At 43.7% G+C, this 21510-nt stretch overlaps 1 protein-coding gene across 6 annotated transcripts in view; it reads right to left on the bottom strand.

Annotated features, from left to right (window-relative positions):
• Asap1 (ArfGAP with SH3 domain, ankyrin repeat and PH domain 1) overlaps positions 1–21510 on the bottom strand; it is a 291999-nt gene that overhangs the window by 69838 nt on the left and 200651 nt on the right. For 4 of the 6 annotated variants that reach the window (XM_029469556.2, XM_029469561.2, XM_085831402.1 and 1 more), the window contains 6 exons: positions 13953–14027; positions 13414–13463; positions 11366–11495; positions 10113–10198; positions 4052–4127; positions 2720–2842 (listed from right to left, as the gene is read on the bottom strand). In XM_029469556.2, coding sequence (XP_029325416.1) covers positions 2720–2842; positions 4052–4127; positions 10113–10198; positions 11366–11495; positions 13414–13463; positions 13953–14027 — 540 coding nt within the window. The remainder of the gene's footprint in view (positions 1–2719; positions 2843–4051; positions 4128–10112; positions 10199–11365; positions 11496–13413; positions 13464–13952; positions 14028–21510) is intronic. The other 2 variants (XM_021182730.3, XM_029469564.2) reach the window with 1 other exon arrangement.

The raw sequence follows: 21510 nt of genomic DNA, 5'->3' as shown, positions 1-21510 counted from the left end.
AAATATCTGGGGATCCTGTTCAGAGCTATTTTAACAGTTGCGAGGCTTTTTTCCTTTTGCATTTGTTTATTTGTGTGTGCCTCTCTGCTGACGTCAGAGGACAACTTGCAGAAGCCGGTGCTCTCCACCACAGGCGTCTAGGAACCGAGCTAAGGTCAGCAGTCTTGGTAGCACCTTGTCAGGTCATCTATTTGGCCCACTAAGATTTGACCTGCCATTGTAAATTTGAAGCTCTGTGGTAAAGGTTTGGCCGTTGACTTTCTTTTTAATTGTCAACTTGACACTCTAGAACCTCCTAGGAAGGGAGCTTCGTGGAGAGTCTGGCGAGGGTCAGGTTGGCCTCTGGAAGGGCTCATTGCTATTGGATTAAGTGAGATGAGGAGATCCCCACACCCTGGATGCCCCACGCCCTACACAGGGGATCCTGGATAGCACAAGAGTAGGGAGCGTGAGCTGAGCACGAGGACACACTCATTAACTCACTGCTCTCTGCTCCTGACTGCTCCAGCTCTCTGACGTCCTCGCAGCCTGGACAGTAACCGGGGGCTGTGCCTGTGCCTCTTCTGTGTTGCTTTGGTCAGGGTATTTCATCACAGCACCAGGAAGCAAAACTAAGACAGTGTCCTTCAATCAAGCCACGTTAGAAACTGGTGAAGGTGAAGTGAGTTAGGTGATTTGCTGGGTGCTTTTAATTTCTCATAAAATAGTTTTGATTACTTTGCACTCTTTCAAATGTTAGGAGGAGGACAAGAACTCTCTGGTGGATATCGTCCTTCACATTGACTTGGTAGATAGTTTCTATTATCTCGAAGTCACTAAAAATAATTACTTGCTAATTATTTTGCAACAAGAGGTGATAGTGTTAGAAAGGGGTGGGTGGGTATGCTGTTAAATGCCAATTTTAGCTGCAAAATATTTAGGAGGAGTGACAATTAAAACCCATTAATTAACTTCAAGTAGAGTTAAATATAATCACTTCATGTTCATTTCACCTCCTAGATACTCCTTCTGTCATGAAACTTTGCTTCTTAGCCAACCTGAGTAGAATACATCAATACCTATACAAGGCAAAATGACTTCACTCTTGGGTAGCAAAACAAAGATAGGAAGTGGTTATGTGCGAACCAGTAAAGCCATCACAGCTTCCTTTAGACAAATGTCTACTCTTTTTTTTTTTTTTTTTTTTTGGTTTTTCGAGACAGGGTTTCTCTGTGTAGCCCAGCTGTCCTGGAACTGGCTGGCCTCGAACTCAGAGATCCGCCTGTCTCTGCCTCCCAAGTGCTGGGATTAAAGGCGTGCGCCACCACGCCCGGCCTAAATGTCTACTCTTTCTCCTTTTCATTTGGGCCTTTCTATTGCATGTACACTTAGAAAAAATTCAAGAATACTTCTCTTTATATGCAAGTAGAGAGTATGTGTGCTCCAGCTTCTAATAAAAAAAAAAAACCCATAAAACCAAAAAAACCCCTTTTCCCGAGATAGTCTCAGGCCCCTGATCACAGGCACAGTCACAGCGTAAGTCTGCACGTAAGGACTTTGCCTCAGTGCACAGATGTTTGTGGGAATCAGGCCTGCTCTGATAGGAGACAGGAGAGCCGGAGACTATCTGCCATTAAAGAACGATGGACTTATCTCACTTTCCCAATCTCCCAAACATCTGTAAAACCTGAACATGGAGAAGAAAAAGGATAAAAATCATTTTTTAAATGTATTATACACACACATTGAGTTATGGAATTAGGAAAAAAAACCAAAAATTATTTTAACTGTGTACACATATAGTTACAGGCTTAGAAAAGGAAAGCTTTGAAGGCCACTGTAAAGGCTAGTGTTTCGAGTGCAGGCTTCCAGTGCCTTGGGGGTGGGGGGGGGAGGGAGGGAGGGCGCTTTACCTTTGTTTTGGCCACATGAATGCCATTCAGAAATTTCAGGAATTAAAAAAAGAGTGAATGCCACTGTTGGGAGCTATCATTGGAAACTGACAAAGCAAATGCATCTCTTATACAACCATTAAACACTGCACTCCAATACTGCACAAACAGGCACATCGGACTTTCTTCCATGACACTGGACCCTCCTTCATGGAGGGACCTACACTTAGCACCCAGACTACAGCCAGATGTGCAGCAGGTATCAATGCCTGGACAAATGACATTTGTAAATAAGGATCCGAGCTGCATTAATCTAAATCCACCATTCACTCTATACTGTCAACATCCAGGGCCCATCTCAACTGAATTTTCTTGATTCTGGGGCAAGTTTCTAAAGGACTCTCTCAAAATATTTCCTTAAATCTCTGGTAAAATGAAAGACCATTTCAGGCTTCCCAGAATGATAAGCATGGCCTGACAGAGAAGAGAATCATGAGGCATACTGCCTGCTTCAAAGGTTAACATTAAGAAAAATCTAAGGCTACAAAGTAGTAGAATCCAGGGTACCATTTATTTATGAGGTGAAAGAACAGTTTCTTCTCTTTGAGACAGGTTCTCACTATGTAGCCCAGGCTGGTTCTGTAGTCAGAGAGCTCTGCCTGCCTCTGCCTCTCAGTGGTAAGTGCCACCTTGCCTGGTGGGAATAGTTTCTATGCCGGGCATCACTATGGACACAGACGTCTATCTTTTCCCTCACCTGCTCCCACCCCCACCCCAGCAGGAAGCTATCAATGTGCCTGTTTCACAGATGGAGAAGCACAAAGGGAATCACAAGCAGCCTCACTTACACTGTTAGCCCTGCTGGGAACATATAAACCACCTACTTCTTTCGGATCAAGTTGCAGAGAGGATTTTATTAGATCTCGGAGTGCGGTTAGCTGTTTTTTTTCTTCATCTTGGGTTTGCTTTATCTATGAAAGAAAAAGTCACACCTGTTATTTATCATTTACTTTAAAAACAAAGCTTAATTATCCAAATATACCACTCATCAAACAAATCAATTTGATAGTTGTAGTAAATCTTCCCATTTCTTACACTGCCTGGTTAATGTAAGAGGTAGAGTCTAATCCTGAGAAAATACCCAGAGTTTAGAGTTAGCAAGTTATGTACCCGGCTTTCTTGTTAAACAATACACGGTGACCCAAAAAGCTCTCAATCCCTCTATTTAATGAGGTTAGAAAATAATGCTTGTAACATTTATTTCTAGCCTTTTAAAGGACGGGCAGAAAGAATACCATGGTAAAATTAAATGTGTCAGAAGAAAATCTTATGAATGACTGAGACACCAATCGCCAAAGCATACACCAAAGTTTCCATAGAACCACACGAGGACCGGGATTTCTGTTGCTTATTTTTAAGCACTTGGGATTTAACTGTCAGTGATCCCTGTTCACTAACTAAAAGAAAATTAGGGAAAATACACAGGTATGTTTGTTCAAAAGCTACAGTAAGAATCAGGCTGATAATACATAACCTGAAATGTGTGGAAGTAGTACCGTTTTGTATTTCTTGTGATTTGGAATATTTGCATGTGTGTGTGTATAAATAAAATGAGATCTCTCAAGGGCGGGGCAAAAGTGTAAACATGTAATTGACTTGTTCCACATAGCCTTAAACAGACAGGCTAAATACAATGTCCTACTACATAGAGTTTCTGGCATGTATGTGCACAACTACATTTTGATTGTGATGTGGCCATGTGTGGAATTTTCGTTCTGTGCTGTCATGCCAGTTGGTCCTCAGAGTTTCAGATTTCAGAGCACTTCTCATCAGGAATGCCTAGTCTGTTATCTGTAACTCTAACCTTGTCTAGTCTTAGGCACTCGGATTCCTAATATATTTTCTTTTAAAGTTCATCGGCCAAGTTATTTCCAAGTAACAATTATTCCATCTCTAAGTATCCACTCCCCTCTCCTCCCGATGTTTACCTTTTCATTTCTTATTTGCTCCTTCCACTCTTCATAGCCTCCACAGGTTTGCTGCTAAGACGAAGCCCTGTTGGCTGGGTTTACACTGACCTATCACTGGTCTTCTCTGCCTAACACCCTTTCTGATACAGACTTCAAATGGACCTGACGCTCCTTACAAGTTAAATGCACATGCTAGAAGTAGGGACTTACATTATATAAGTCAGCAGCCAGCTTTTCTATGTACTGTTTCAGTTTATCAGCCGTTTTCAAGCCATCCTGAAAGAAACTACAAGGGGAAAAAACACTGACTCACCAGCAGTAAAAAGAAGGAATAGAATTATGTGCAAACCCTGAGGATTCTTCCCACCTCTGTCTTCCCACACCCTTCCCCAGTGGTTTCCATATAATAAACATGAAGTCAAATTCAGCACTTGTATAACAATGTGTCAACAAACACATTTATGGTTACTGCTTGAAATCTATTAGGAGAGATCACAGTCGGCACAAATAACCCTTGCAGTCCTCACTGATATCACACGTGTTAACATCTTCACACAGACCACTTCATTGTAGCCAGACCATGCTTGAATCAAAGAGAGAAAGACAAACTAGCCGCTGGCATACAGAAGTCTAACTGCACACCGGAGGGTCAGGTAGGAGGCAGTGTGTGCTGACACAGGGTTTAGTGGTGCCGAGGGTCTGGAAAGCTGCACGCTACACTGCATGAATGGCTAGGCTGTGTGACTTCCCGATGATAACAAGAGCTGACAACGGAAGAACCTTTCCTACAAGCTGAGCACCAACTCACAAGTTGTTCCTCTGGCTTGATTCTCATGGGGCAAGCACTTCAGCTTTGTCTCCACCATGTAGAGAATGCACTGCAAGGCTCTATACCTTACTAGGTCCACACGGTGGTGGGACTCAGACCCAGGACTGCCTGATACTAAGCCCATTCTGAAAGCTAGTAATGACGTGAGTTCTTATCTTGGGCAGGTGATGCGAGTTCTTCTCTTGTGGGGGCCATTCCTCAGGGCCCGCCCCTGTGGTTCAGTTTACAGAAAGCAGGGGCTAGGTGTTCGGAACCCCCATGCCCTGCTGCCCCTTTCTCTAAGTCATGCCCTACCCCATGGGATGACTTCCCCACCTCCCTGCCATGCCACAGTGGTCCTGGTGCGACTTAGATGCACTAAGGAGAGCAATTTTAGAGTCCACGTTGGGATCCACACAAAGCCTGGTTTCCCAGACTCTAAACCAGGCCCCAAATCCCTGAGTCCTTGGTGTTAGGCTGATACTTTCTTACACCCTACAATATTTAACACTCTGGAATGTACCCCCTTATTTAACTACAAAGACATTTCAACAGTTTCAAGCAGAGCTACACTAGAAAGTGCTATATTAGACCCACTGCTAAAGATTGTTAAAATGCAGATGTAGTGCCCCATCTCATGCTCATCAGATCAAAATGTCCGGTATGCCATCTAAGGCATGCACCCTGAAGTTAAAGACACCAGCTGCAGCAGTGGGCGTACCACACTCTAGCTCCTAGCCTGCGTGGGCACTGCGTGGGGAGGCTGATTGTGGCTATGTGGGTAAGACACAGCAGAGAAAAGACACAGGACAGGTTGCGGAGAAGGGGTGCTCTCTCTCCTTGCTCCACTCAGCCGGTAGTCAGCAACACCCACTTTCAGGGTAGCTCTTCTTCCCATAGTTAACAATCTCGCAAAGTCCCTCAAGAAACAGTTGGCGAGGGCCAGGGGTTGGGTGAGGACTGCTAATTCCCTGGTGATTCTAAATCTGGTAGAACTGATAATGCAGATTTACCATTCCAGATACTTTTTGTTGGTAAAATTCAGTTTTAAGCTATGATACTCTATTTTTTAAAGTGTATATGAGTGCTCTATCTACATGTACACCTGCATGCCAGAAGTGGGCATGAGATCCCAGTATAAATGGTTGTGAGCCACCAAGTAGTTGCTGGGAATTGAACCCCTGGAAGAACAGACAGTGCTCATTACAGCTGAGCCATCTGTCCAGCCATGTGATTTCTATTCTAGTCACACACTAATTCTAGAACACTTCCATCATCCCAGGAAGAAACTGCCCACTTGTCCCTTCCCACTAACGACACTAATCTGAGGACTCTATGGATCACCTTCTCTAGAGAGTTTGCAATACACATACATGCAATCTGTTGTGTGGTGTTCTGTAACTGGCATGACGTTTTGTATGTTCATGTATGTTGAAGTATGTATCGGTATTTCATTCTTTTGCCTGGCTGAATACTATTCTGCTGGATGAATATTTGTTTAACTTGATAGGTAAATATGTTTCCAAGGACTGTAAACAATAGTTATGCAATTTTCATGCATATACTTTTGTTTATATACCCCTGTTTGGCTCTTCTGGGGACTTATTTTATAACTTTTACAAACAATTGTACTACCTTATGTTTCTAATAGTGATACATGGGTTTCCTGTTTTTCATAGCCTGTCCAAAACTTACTTTCTTTCTTTTTTTTGTGGGGGAGGGGTTGAGACAGTATTTCACTGTGTAGCCCTGGCTGTCCTGGAACTCACTCTGTAGACCAAGCTGGCCTCAAACACAGAAATCCGCCTGCCTCTGCCTCCCGAGGGCTGGGATTAAAGGCGTGTGCCAACACTGCCCAGCCAAAGCTTACTTTCTATTTGTGTTATTTTAATTACAGCTTGCCCAGGGGGTATGAAATGGTGTCTCACTTCTGATTTTTATTTGTATGTCCCTAATGGTTAACGATGCTGAATATTTTATCATGTGATATTTTCCAATTATATATCTCCTTCAGAAAAATGGCTATTCAAACTCTTTGCCCAGTCAAAAACTTGGAGCACCCTTTTGTGGTTGTATTCTTTATACATCAGTACTCTCAGCTTTTATTAGGGAAGTGACTTACAGATGCTTTACCCCACTCAGTAGGCTGTCTTCCTGTTTTCTCTCAATATCTTTTCATGAACAGAGCTTTGATTTTGATGTCTAATTTCCCTTGGGCTCTGTGGTTACTCTGTCAGTACTGACATGATTAAGCATCTACTAAACAAATGCCCCTGTAGACAAGTTACTGAATTCTGAATTAAAGTGTCCTGACTCTGTGATATAAAAGGGAAACCGCCACATGTGAAAACCAGTGAGTCCAGACGTTCTGGGCTGTCCAGAAGTTCCTGGGAGCTGTTACTTGTTAGCATAATCTGTTATGATGAAAGAGTCCTGCTTGTAAATGCTCTTATCTCTGCAGATCACAGTCAAGGGGAGTGGGCGGTTTGTTTTGAAAGCAGGATGTTATTGGCAATGTTCATGGTGAGTGAGCAGCAATGTGGGTGAGTTGGAACAGGTAGGGACAGTTCCTTTCTGCTCTCTTTCCAATGTAAACACTAGATCCCTACTGAGGTGCTGTGATTCCCCAGAGCATTATGCAGCAAACTCCCTGGTGAGTGCTAGCTGGGTCTACTGAAAACTATTCTGGGAACTGGAACTGGAGCTCAGAAGAAATCTTTAAAATAAAGACTTGAGTAGAGACTGCTTTACAGGGTCACACTATTCATATTAAATATGGGTTGGGAGGGACTGGGATAGCAGGAAGAATCTCTGGAAGACAACCTCCCTAGCTTCTTCTTTCCAACAATAGGGCAACTTAGAGACAAAGCCTAGAATTGGTCTACCTGGCTACCTAAGGCTCAGAACCTCACCTCTTAAGGAGCTTGTCCTGTGGATCTGTCCTTCTGCCAATCTCTCTGGGCTCTAGTGAAAGCCTCTGTTACCATATCTCAAAGTCCACCTGCCCCGCAAGGCCCATCCAAAGTCCTGCCACCACCTTCTTTCAGATATAGCCACTGCCCTCCTTAGCTTTTGCAGGAGTCCCTCCTCTTGGTACCCATGATATAGGTCATAGAACACCTTATGATTATCAGGTACCTGACTGCCAGGAACAGTCAACAGCCCCCAGAAAGCAGCTCTGTTTGAATCTAACTCCAGAACCTAGCAAAGCACCTAGCCTTTGGAAGGAGGCCAGTGAATGGCTATGGGTAGGAACAAAGGAAAAGAACAAAGCAATAAGCAGCGTCAGGCTGCATCCACTTTAAATAATGGCGCTCTCCCTCTACTCACAGAGGCTAACTTACACACAGTTTGCTAAGTGCTTTCTGTTGGGGGAACCACATGCTTGGAGACCTCAAACTCTTCTATCCAGAGTTGGGGAGTAAGAGGGATTTCTAAAATCAGGTAAAGGTTTGCCATCAAGTGCTGCAATTCAGAAGATTCAGAGATTCATCTCTTTTGGTAAAAGTTTGTAGATTAAATGTTTCTAAAAAAAAAAAAAAGCACCTGAAGCTGATCCAAGACAAAATGACCGTCTTAAGTTAAAAATCAGAAATCATATTGTTGCTCCACCTATAGGGTTGCAGTCCCCTTCAGCTCCTTGGATATTTTCTCTAGCTCCTCCATTGGGGGCCCTGTGTTCCATCCAATAGCTGACTGTGAGCATCCACTTCTGTATTTGCCAGGCACTGGCATAGCCTCACACAAGACAGCTATATCAGGGTCCTTTCAGCAAAATCTTGCAGGCATGTGCAATAGTGTCAGCGTTTGGTGGCTGATGAACTGACCAGTACCCCCAGAGCTCATGTCTCTAGCTGCATATGTAGCAGATGGGCTAGTCGGCCATCGTTGGGGAGAGAGGCCCCTTGGTCTTGCAAACTTTATATACCCCAGTACAGGGGAGCGCCAGGGCCAAGAAGTGGGAGTGGGTGGGTAGGGGAGCAGGGCAGGCGGGGGGGGGTATAGGGGAATTTCGGGATAGCATTTGAAATGTAAATGAAGAAAATATCTAATAAAAAATTGAAGAAAAGGGGGAGGGCCTGTAGTCCCCTTTAAAAAAAAATATCAGGAATCATTGCAGCTTACTTTAAATGTGTAACTGTCCACTATACCATAAAGACAAACGTAGCTCAGGGCCTAAGATCAGAGCTTCCGTAGATATTTCACCTTGTAAATGTGGATATATTGAATATATATTGAAATATATTCTTTCCACTTACAGAGCACATTTATATGAAGTAGAATTTAGCTTGCAAACAGTTAACAATTTTATATAAAGATTAATTTGGTCTTCTGTAAAGAGAAACACCCTAACCATGACATATATGAATGGTTCCCAATACCTCAACTGTCCCATCGGTAAGTACTTCAAAATGCTTTATTTATTTCACTCTCCTATCCTCATTAAGATCTAGAGGTGTTGGTTATAAGCTCTAACCGCAAATGGCAGATGGCACTGGTATCCAGTGAGGGCCTGTTGCCCAGCAGGGATTTGAACTTGTCCATTAAGCAACTCAAACTCTGATTTTTTTTTTTTTTTAGTGTCATTTGCACACAAAGGTGCTTCTAGGCCTGGTGTTATTGAACAGATAAAAAAGATCAAAAGGAATTATGCATTTATTGTTTTGAGTGTATTATTATCTAGTTCAAATGATCTTTATTTCTTCCAGGTTATGAGAGCTGGTCGCGAGCTTTGGAAAGGACCTGGCATTCTCTCCTCTGTATATCCATCAGCAAACAGACGCTAACGGTAATGGCATATTCTCACACACAAGACTCCAGCTGACCACTCATCTCAGTTTGCCCAGTAAGTAGAATAATCAGACACTGTCATGGATTCATGAACAGAATGAAATCAAATACATTCAAGGTGTGGCAGTGCAGAGCAATGTTTGTCTCAGGATAGAACACGTTCACAGAAATCTTTCTATAGTGCTAAACATCTGAAGCACTCCAAGCTGTAGAGGTAGACATTGCTTCAGAATCAAATAACTGTTTATTGTAAGCTTCTAACTTATACAAAATGACAGAAGACAATAATACTGTCTACAGTTTCTCATCTATTTAGCTGTTACTATTTTTTTAAAGCATTTCTTTTATTTATTTATTTATTTATTTATTTATTTATTTATTTATTTATTTATTTTTTACATGTAATACACACACTGTAGCTGTCTTCAGACGCACCAGAAGAGGGCATCAGATCTCATTACGGGTGGTTGTGAGCCACCATGTGGTTGCTGGGATTTGAACTTCGGACCTTCAGAAGAGCAGTCGGGTGCTCTTACCAACTGAGCCATCTCACCAGCCCTTAGCTGTTACTACTGATGGTCACTCAACAAAAGAGAATCAAGAGAAGAACAGTGAACCCAAGGGGCCCAGAACGGGCTGGTAACAACTACTGGTAAGTAACGCAGCACTTACTTGCACTGTGCATGATAATACTTTATAAGGTTCTGCAGCAGGTCCACACCCTTTTTGGTCTTGATTTCATTCACTTTAATGAGATACTGTGGAAAGAAAGCAGAATTTCATGTTGGCAACTCTAGACGGGGACTCTCAAGTTCATGTGGAAGAACAGCACTGCTAAACCGGCCCAGGTAGGTGAGCTTTGTTTGGGGAAGGCTGCTGGGGCGCAGTCAGTGTGCACAAATGCAATTAGTGTTAGCGGCTGCTAACTCCTTTACAAGACAAGCAAGAGTGAAACACAGCAAACACACTCCATGTCACGACTGCTTTCCCTAGGTGCCATGGATCTCAAACTTATATTCACATAGTCCTGAGACAGAGTGTTCTCTGCAGAAGACAGGTGGGAGAGCAATTCCTCAAGAATGTTCCACGAGATACTGAAACTTTAAACAAGGAGATGAACCAGAGGGAGAAATCTCTATTATATATATTGAAAAAAAAAAAAAAGAATAAAACCGTGGTGGTGCAGTTAAGCATGGTAATGACTTTGGTTTTATTATTGGCCAAAATGTTCCATTGACACTGTGCTTATAGCTCACTTGTCGTAATGTTAAGTAGGAGTTCATACTCAGAAAAGGTCAAGGAGCTATATAGGTTTATAAGGAAGAAAAAGAAACACAAAAGAAAAAAAAGAGAGAGAGAGAGAGAGAAAAGAGCAGAGGTGGCAGGGGAACTCAAGAGAAAAACATAAATCATACATTGTCCATTAGGGTTTTATAAGCCGGAAGCTCTCTCCATTGCTCATGCTGCCTTACAGTGAGTGCTCAGGTCACTGGGGCGTGGGCTTGGGTGGGGTTTCAGTTTGAGAACCACAGCTGTGAGTTAAAGGCAGCATGCTTGCCCTGCATTTCTCCATGAGCTCAGACCTCCTTGCTGGACAGCTTTATCTAGACTTTCCCTCGAGCTGGATCCATGCTTTAAACAACCACATGCTCCAAAGCAGTACTCCTCACCCATGTTCCCTCCCACCAGGACTCCCCCAGTCACTCGCAAGCAACATTAAGGTTCTCACCAACAAATCCTGGTTTGGCTTAAAGAGGCCCATAGGACCAAGGGCTCAAAATATGAGACAACAGTGCAATGTCGGATCCCAAAGGGCTTGGAGAAAAAGGGAGATTAGAATCCTTAGGAAACAGTCCCTCCTCCAAGCATCAAACCTAGCCTGCTGAGGAGCAGAAGAAGTCGAGTCTGGGAAGGTCTGCTCTTACTTCACACATCTGGAGCTGAAAAAGTCGCCGTTCCTTTTCCATTTCTTCTGCAATCTCAGCACCTGTTATCTCTGTTCGGATCATCCCGTGCTGTTTTGCGTGCTCCCTTTTCTCCTTCTCAATTTTTGTACTGCAACGAAAGCATATGCCATGTTAAAAGAAGTATAGCCCTCGACACCAAGTGTGAACCACAACGCAAACTTGACTCTGGATGATGCTGTACTAATGGGTCCACCAAATGCCTCATATGTACCATGGATGGAGTGGGGTGGCGTAGGCTGTGATTATGGGGCAGGTATGTATGTGTGTGCAGAGAGTGGACGGGTGCTCTCCTTATCTCCCACTCAAAAACACCAATTTTCAACTGAGGATGTAGCCTGGGGTAGAGCGTAAGACCTTGGGTTCAACCCTCCTGAAGCAAACCCCACTGGTGTCTTTCCCTTAATCAAACCACTGACAGCCTAACTAGTTAAAAGGCAACATTTCTTAAGGTGACAGAGTCAAATCATTAGTAGAAATGTGAGTTCAAAGGGAACAAACATCTAGGAAGCTCCTTACACTGCCACTCAGAGCTTACACATGTGATAGACAGACAGCTCTTTTTATATTTTGGTTGGCAGGAGTAAATCTGAACAGTTTAATTTTCCTTAGTAAATGACTTTTTGATGAGAAAGAAGCAGAAAGTTAGAGACTTCAGAATTATTTAAAGATAAAGTACAAAGGATTTTGGTCAGGACATTTAAAAACTGGTCGAAGCTAACTTTAGACATCATATTTCAGTAGCACGGTTTATTTCACTACTTGTCATGGAACTGCACATGACAGGGCTGGGAGAAATGCCTTGTCTAATCTGGGATTTTCGGTAAGGATTCGGTAAGGCTCCATGAACCGGATGTGAAGGGAGCACACATTAACCCTGTAGTGCCTGAAGGCAGCGATGCTTGCTGTTTGGTTCTCTTCTGATAAATACACTTAACTGGGAACGGACTTCAAATTTCAGAAATATCCTTGACTTTCCAACTGTGACAGCAAAGACTGACTAGTGGATGTAGACTGGGGAGCCAAACACAATAAATGGCTAAGTAGCCTTGCCTATGCACAGATAGAGGAAACATCAGTGGAACCAATGTAAACCAAAGGTAAAGCTATGGTCAACTCAGTGGAGACTCCTTCTCATTCATCCAAAGTTGCATCAGGCAACATTTTGACCATGTCGCCTAAGCAATCAAAGAAAGGATTTTAGTGGAGAAAATTAAATCTCAGCTTTCTCCACTGACGTGCTTGGGACGAGAAGCAAAAGCCTGAGAGGCATGGGGGACAGGCGTGACTCGCTGTCTCCTTCACGGGGGTGGCAATGCCTGACAGGTGCTTACTGCCTTTTCCTGGTGTATGGGTCACTTCAGCATCTGGCCCCAAATTATACCACTCAGTCTCTAGGTCAGACAGATCCAGCATGAATGCCAGCGTAATGGCCACTAAGTGCATGACCTTCTAAAACTCCTTAGGCTAGTCTAGAATGAGATTTCAGTTTCTGGACGGACAGAGAGGGGTGCACACTGATGAGTGGTGTCAGGCAGTCGTGTGTGTAAAACACACACTGGTGTAAATCCTGGCAGATAAAAATGCTATCGCAAACACCAGCTAGTCTTTATTTCCTAACTGCTGTACTCCACAGAAATGCACATGGTGTAGTTAAGTGATAATAAAAGAAGATTGTGCATTTGCATCGGCTTCCAACTTGACAGTTCATACCAGCAACCAACATAGCGCCCATCATTCACTACAGACAGTTAGCACAGGCTGGGTAAGGTTTTCTAGATGTTTCGTTTTTTGAGGCATTGTCTTAGCCCAGGCAGCCCTTGAATTAACTGGAGCCCAGGACTGCTTAGCTTCCAGAGTGCTGGGATGACGTGTGTGTGTGTGTGTGTGTGTGGCTTTTAACTAGATCATTGCTAATATATTAGTTCACTGGGGCTCAGTCCTGCCCTCAGCCTGTGGAAACTCATGACCATGACCATATACCACAAACAGAACAAAGCAGCACTTACAACTTCGTCTCATAATCTTTCCAGGCTTTGTCAAATGGCTTCTTGAGATCCTTAGGAAAGAGAAAATGAGAAAATGAAAACTGTTATTCATCTTTCCTCCAATAAGTAACTGAGAAACCATCAGAACAAAACCAACTTGCTTCTGGAGTTCTGAAACCACATGTGCACTGGTCCCAGGTGAGAAGCCCTGCAGATGCAGGAGGGTGGGCCCTCCTGGTCCTATCAAAGCAGCAAGAGCCAGAGCTGCTCAGAGCCCAGTCCATCAATCACCCTGGGAGGCCAGACTGGGGCCCAGCTCCTCCCCCAATCCCCACTGAGGAACTACCAATCTTTCTGAAAGGACCTAGTCTTATTTCCAGTCGGTACCATTATGTGAAGATGCAACAGTTTTTCTAATGACAATTTTCCAAGAATGTTTTGTGCTGAAAATGTTTAGAGATTTTCAAATATAAGTACTACTATGTTAAAAAAAAAAAAAAGGAAGAATAAGCCCAACCCTTTTAACTGAAGACTGAAAATAATAATTTCTGGCCACTTACTCCTTTGACCCCTTTCAGGTCTCCTTTTAACAAGGAATCCAAGGTGAAGATCACATTGTGGCTCAGACCCTGGAGCTGGAAAATCAACACAAAGAAAAGATGGGAGAGAGTTAATAGGATGCACAATAAACAGTGAAACCTATTCCTTGGACTCACCCGCCCGGGGCTCAATGGAGAGCTCTATGTCTATTAAATGTCTGTTGCATGTACATGCCATCCTCTTGCTAGTGTGAGCCCCCACACTGCAGCTGTAGGAATGAGGAGGGAGAGGTGACATGTAAGAATCCCAGCTGTGAGCAGAGAGCTGCAGTGTGGTCCCAGAGCGATGCTCTGATATGCTGCTGTCGTACCTACAGATGAGTGCAAGCTACTGCTACTCATTTCAGCACTTTCAGTGCAACTTCTAACAAGTCTGCAACTCTTGGTTTGACTTTTCTTCAGTCGCTGTCAAGAATAAGGAGGGAAGTGTGTAACCGGCTTTCACCATTTCCTTTTTGTGCTCTTACAGAATGCACTCTATCTGTGATTCTATCTTGCATGAGATTAGATGCTCACTGATGACCTTGGCTGTTCTGCTTACAGCTGCAGCCTCAGTTATTATTATTATTATTATTATTATTATTATTGACAGGTCTGGTTGTGTAACCCATGCTACCCTTGGATTCACAATCTTTCTGCCTTGGATTATAGGTTCCTAGGCATGAGCCACAAGACTCAGCTAAGACAAGTCTTTAATGGTTGGGGAGCAGGTTTTCTCTTGCTCTGCAGCAGCAGACTGCACTTTGACACAGTACACAGGAGTCTAACGGAGAAAGAGGTTGAGCTGCTACCCAGCTGGAGGCAAGCTGCTGAGGAGCCAAAGGATGGTTTAAAATATAGTCAACAAGATGCTGGGAATTCCCAGGGAAATCTGAGCTGGCATGGCTCTGCAGAACCAAAGCATAGTAGGTCTGGGGTCTCCTCCTTAAGAACATCCCTCTGCCATGTATGTATGTCTACCTGTCAGCCTATCCACCTATCCATCCACTCTTCACTAAAGAGAGAATGGAATGAGCCACACGTGTGCGTGCAGGCAGAGATGAGCAGCCCACTATTGCTCCAAGTGGGGCTTCTTTCTACACTGGCAGCTGACACCCAGCAAGGCTAAGAGAGAATGACATGAGGACATCCACTGCTGCCCAATGGCCTGGTGCTGGCAGAGTGGAGGGTTACATCCCCCTGCCAGCAGGTGAGGATGGAACGAGCCAACACACAGGTTCTGTGCCAGCTTACAGACTCTCATGAGTGCTGAAAACCCGCATATTTTTAAAATGCCAGTTATGAATCCAGAACTGAGGGGGCAGAGGGGAAGAGAAGCCATGCCTTTTGGCTTCTGCCTTCTCCCAGTGCGTCCCTGTTGCTCACACCTTGGGTTTTCTCAGCAGCTCTGTCATGTTCTTTGCTAAACTTCCACTGGCTTAACATCTGAAGAAGGTTTTCCAGTATATACCACCAGAGGGCGTAGGATCCCTGCCAAGGCAATTCTGTCTGTGTAACACAGAATTCAGCTTAAGCAAGCAGTCCAGATTGCTAAATGCTGAATGTCAATGAGAATCAGTAATGGTTTTGGAAAGTAGGGCAAAAAGGCCACTTAGAGTTTATGTATATATTTTAAAATCAATCTATCTATCTACCATCTATCTATCTGTCTGTCTATCTGTCTATCATCCCATACTTTCTCCTCCCTCCTTTCCTCCCAGTCAGTCCCTGCTCCCTCTCCTCACCATCCACTCTTCAGAAAAGGTCAGGCCTCCCATGAATATCAAGGATTCCTGTCATATCAAATTGCAGTAAGGCCAGGTGCATCCTCTCTTATTAAGGTTCCACTTAGAATTTATAATTGTGGTCCTCAAAAATAAAAATGTTGAGAATGCCTGGGCATGCCAGGAGAAAATGGAGACTGACAGAGTTCAGCCCTCTGTTCTAGACACTAAGCCGGAGATATTTTGCTCTTAGCTCTCAATTTTACTCTGACAGTCTAAGTCCCCAGGATCCTCTGCCCCAAGGCTCTTAAGAGATAGTGTGATAACTCATCCAGCTATTAAGACTGTGAAAACAAATTCTCTCAAATGGGACTACATTGAAGCAGCAATTCTGATGAATTTTGCTTGTATTATGGATACAAACATCTGTTCTCTAGGAGAAATATTAAAGGTAACAAATTATTTATTGCAATAAAGTTAGTTTAGGCTTGATAAAACGCTCCAGAAGTTCTTACCACAGACTGTTTCTATAAAACTGCCACTGCTTCTAATGTAGAATTTTATTTTAAAAGAAACTGAGTAGATCTGCAAACCTTTCCTCTAAGTCTTAAGGGAAGTAAGGAGGCAGCTCCATAATTGTAAGAGCACCGTGGTTGAGCTCAGAATCTCCATGCTGGCCTTGAATGATTGATCTACACACTGTTTAACATAGGCAGCTCCTCAGGGCCCTGGACAGCCTGGGCATTCCAGAGTAGCTGGAACCATTTTGACATGTAAGGGATAAGAAAATTATCCACTGAGACGCTGAATAATAAACCAAAGAATGGGGGTATTTTATTTTATTATTATTATTGTTTTTGTTTTTCGAGACAGGGTTTCTCTGTATAGCCCTGGCTGTCCTGGAACTCACTCTGTAGACCAGGCTGGCCTCAAACTGAGAAATCCGCCTGCCTCTGCCTTCCAAGTGCGCCACCACACGCCTGGCTGGTATTTTATTCTTAACCTTTGTAAATCATGTTTCCTGGAGAACATGTCAGTTCTTCCTAAAGGCTGATATGCTTCAATTTGAAAACAATATTGATTTTGAGTGGACAGAAGTAAACTAACCAACTACCATTATGTTTTGAATACACCTTTCAATAAAATTATTATTATTTTTTTTAAAAAGAGAGAGCTAGTGTGGATGTTGGGCCCATGGTCCCAACTTAACTCCTTGCTAATGAAGCCGGCATCAAACCTTCTGCTTGTAAGTACCCTGGCACCAGCTTTACTCAAAGGGCTTCCCATCCCCCACCTGTGTGCTTATCTCCTCAGTTGTTTACTGTCCATCTCCCCAGTCTACAGTCTACACAACAGCTCCTGGACAGCAGGAGCTGCGTGGCCACGCTTCCCAAACCTAAACAGCGTGCTGTACTGAAACGCTGCTCCAGCAGGACTTGCAGAAGGTATGAAATACAGCAAGGCTGTCCAAGGTTCCCCTCCTACAGGGCTGTTCATACGGATGGAAACAGTGTGCCCAACAATGGGCACCTGGCTTGGGAAACTGTAGCACTTATGAGAATCTTCCTTATTTATGTGGTATATGAGGGGGGGGGGATAAAAAATACTTCCAGAGGACAAGATTTACCTCTAAAAAGATGGGGAAAAGGTTGTATGTGTTTATTATTCCTAGAGAAGAACACAGTAATCTGCTGGTGTTCACAGTGCTCTGAAGGACATGGGGGTGGAGGGGATACAGGAGGAAAGGAGGCTCTGTTCACTGTTGTTATTCTTATTTGAAGGGCTGGAGAGAGTCCAGTTGGCAAATGCTTACCTTGCAGGCATGAGGTCCTTAGTTAGATGACAGAACCCATGTCAAAAAAGGGCAGATCTATCTGGTGGCCCACACATGTAACTCTAGTGCTGCGAGATAGGGACAGGAGATTCCTTGGGGCTCTGTGACCGCCCACTGAGCCTACTTGGTGAGCCCTCTGCTAATGAGATCTGTCCAGCCTCAACAAACAAGACAGCGGCGTTTGAGAACAACAGCTGAGGTTGCGCAGGTACGCCTATGCAAACATGCACAATTTTCACATGCATATTCAAACATTCTTTAAAAATAAGCAATGTACTGTTTGCTCAAGAAGAAACAGTACTTAAAACAACATGGAAAACACAGATTAAAAGCACATTTCAACTTCTAATCCTAAATGACCCTTTTCATCAATATCTCAGATCCTTGTGAATGAAGCAATAATGGAAGCTTGCTGCTACCTTGACACGGAGGCTGCATTACAGACACCACGGGCATTATGAAATCTGTGGTCAGTGCTGAAGGTGAAGGTTCTTCTTAAGAATAAGGCTATGCTCTAACCACACCGAGTAACCAAGGCCATCACTGTGGTTAAGCACTGGGTTGGGGCTCTGTACTGATGGGAAACCCCAAGAATTAAGAATTTCATTGTGGTCATCTACACACATATTCTTGGGGAATAATATGAAACAGCAGACAATACGTTATAAATTTAGAAATCTGGATTTTCCCCAGTGGTTAAGCTTAGGAAAAAGTCACAGGAAAAAAAATTACAAAAATTTACTACCTCTAGTCAGCTCCCTTCCCAGGAGAAAGTCTTTTCCTTGGTGACAGGCGACAGGGAATGACCTGAGAGGCACCAGGAAGACAGCAGAGAAGAGGGGGGGAACTGAAACACAGACTGCTTCCCCCTTGGAAATCTCAATGAAGAGAACACCTGTTCCTCAGATATCTTAGTGTGCTGCTCTGTGACAGGTGAATTATATGATTTTAGTCTTAGGATTCCAGACTCTTCCAGTATTTTCGTTTTCTAAATATTTCAAAAAAAGTGACAACCCAAGCAAGTTCTGTCAAACTGTAAAGTGCTGTCCCCACTGGCAATTTCAGTGTAGTCAACACAGAATCCCAGGACGACTGGAGGGAGCAGACTTCCTGCTGTCACTGTCATTAGCCTTTAAGGGATGTTTTGGGAAAAATGTACCATGGATCATTTCGATGGCACTTTACTAAAATGCTACTGATTATTCTGCATCATCTTTTCCAACTCGCAAATTCTTTCCCTCTCTGTGATAATCAAATCCAATTAGGGTAAGTGCTTTCACGTAATTCTAGTCCACAAGAAGCAGAAGTTCTGCTCTGAGGCAGGAGGCTTGCCAATTAGAGGTCAGTGTGAGCTACACAGCAAGACTCATTCTCACACACACACATATACAACAGCAAGCAGCATTTTAAACACCATCGGGGATGACACTTGCCCACGCTAAATATACGGATGCTCCTGACAAATGACTGTTCCTTATGAAAGGGCTGTCCTCTGCCAGGCCATACTTCATACCCTTCCTGGAATCTGGACAAAGTTAGACAAGGAAGTTGTAATCTATCCTTTCATAGAGCACTAGAGGTTTCTTAAACATACACCTGTAATTAACACAGGCTTCTACAAAAACAACCACTTATTCCTCACCAACCGCCCTGACGATGCACCATACAAACAACCCATCACTACCCTACCTGAAGATGACTTACAACAATGTCTGCTCTGTGCGGGAGGGAACACATGTATCCTGTTTTGACTTTTTACCCCTTCATATAGATTTCCATGGAAGACACCCTCTTGCTCATCTGTCTACTGATGCATGCATGACTTTACCCACCCCCTCCTTCTCAGAGGGTAGACATCTGAGGGGAGAGGCTCTTGGGATGACCACAGCAGGTTTACAGGAGCAGCACATGCCACAGTGCCCACACCCGAGCGAGCCCCCTGCTGGACTCACAGCTGTGCATGGGAGCCTTGGAGTGCTGCCTCCTAGAGAAGGGCAGAAGTTTCTCCTTTTCCCACCTTGGAATGGAAAGCAGTCTAGCTTTACCGACGGCCCCTCCCACACGCACACGGGGCTGCGTTAATTAACAAGGACATGATTTGCTTGCATTTGTCATCTCTACCTAATTCTGACAGGCTCTCTCCACTGCTCCTCGGCTCTCTCTCCTTCTCTGCAGAAAGAAACAATTTCTCTCAAAGCAAAGCTAATGCAAATCTGCTGACTTGCTCAACACTTTGGAAAATCCAATTAAAATAATGAGCCAGCTCCCGCAGTTAAATCGGCAATTCCCTGGTATAACTTAGGTTTTCTGTCTAGAGTGTTAACTCCTTCACACCCTAGGCCGTAACCAAATATCTTAAAGCTATTTGAAACGGGTACCTGGAGATCATCATGCTAAGTGAAATAAGCCAGCGTTGGAAAGACAAATTCTGAGTGTGTGGTTATTTTTTTCATAATCAAATCTAGATTAAAAATTTCCCTCTAAAAGGAAAGAAGCAACAGAGGGAAACAGAACATATGTGACATGGAAGCAGGAGAAAGGACCATTTGGGGACAGAAGGGGGAACAATGAAGAAGGGGAACTGAGCGAGGTGGTAGGGAGATGCAAAGAAAATACATGATATATATGCATGAAAATGTCACAATGATATCCATCATTCTATTATACTAGCTACTTTAAAAGAAGACAATCCCAGCACTCGGGAGGCAGAGGCAGGCGGATTTCTGAGTTCGAGGCCAGCCTGGTCTACAAAGTGAGTGCCAGGACAGCCAGGGCTACACAGAGAAACCCTGTCTCGAAAAACCAAAAAAAAAAAAAAAGAAGACACAATGCAAAAAGAAAATTTAAAGAGTTTATCGCTAGACTGCTTTCCAGAATACTGTAACACAGAGAGAAGAATCACACACGCATGTGACTATTATGTAAGAGTGACGGTTTAACCTCTCTGGTGTCCCAGTATTTCCTTCAATTAGCCAGTGCCAGTGCAAATGGTCTGGGGAGCAGAGAATAAGGAAGAGAGGGTACCAACAAGGCACCCCTGGGACTCACTCATCTTACTAAGCTTACTGATTATTCAGTGCGACTGCTAATTCTGTCAACCTGACCGGGTTAGAAAACATACAGATTAGTAAGGCCCATCTTTTCTGTGTCCATGCAGGAGTTTCCAGGTACAAATGGATCATGAAAGCTTTGACTATGAATGGATTACTCCCTGATGGACACACGGTACGATGGCACTGCTGGGAGTCGGTGATGTAGGCGATGGGGCCTGGAGGAGGAAGCAGTCACTTGGGAACTATATCTTGTCCTGGCCCCTCCCTGTACTCCTTTTTCTGCTTCCTCTCTAAAAATGCTTCCTGCCAGTGATGACCTGGATCTTTGTGCTTTCAGCTCAGTAATGGTAAAATTGATAGATTCAGCTTCCAAGCTATTTCCTTTCCTGTAAACAGTAAGCCCAGGTTACCATGAGTCCATGGAGGTGGCTGCTTTTAAGAACAGGACCACAGAGCTTTTTTACAAAGTACCTTGTTAAAACATTAAACATGAAACAGGTGTGGCTTTGAAGTCATCAAATTATTTATGAAATTATCTTATTATGATATATCTTATATCAAAATGTTTCCCAAAATGTTCCAATAGCTAAAATTATACAAATATAGATGCAAAGGACCACTGTCATCCGCTATTTCTGACACATCGGGTTAAGGTTGTTTTTTCCGCTGTTCTTCATTGCACGGGCAGTGAGGGGAAACAGGGAGTGCTTGCTCATGGTCTGAGGGTATTCCTTCCTCCAGAACAGAGTCCACGCTCACTTTATCTGCCTGGGATTTTAAGAGTTTTTCTCAGCTTCCAGGGTGCCCCAGGCTTACCTTATCACATCTAGCTAAGTGTGTTCTTGGGCTAGTCACCCCCACTTACCCTTTTAGAGGCCTGGCCTCCTCACTGCGGAGGTGCAAATGATAAAACCAAGTTCTTGTACCCT

This window comes from Mus caroli, unplaced genomic scaffold (assembly GCF_978045245.1).
Source record: "Mus caroli unplaced genomic scaffold, Mus_caroli_1 scaffold_16, whole genome shotgun sequence".
Taxonomy (NCBI): domain Eukaryota; kingdom Metazoa; phylum Chordata; class Mammalia; order Rodentia; family Muridae; genus Mus; species Mus caroli.
Note: the sequence above shows the minus strand (reverse complement) of the source record. Positions and strands in the feature narration are given on the sequence as shown.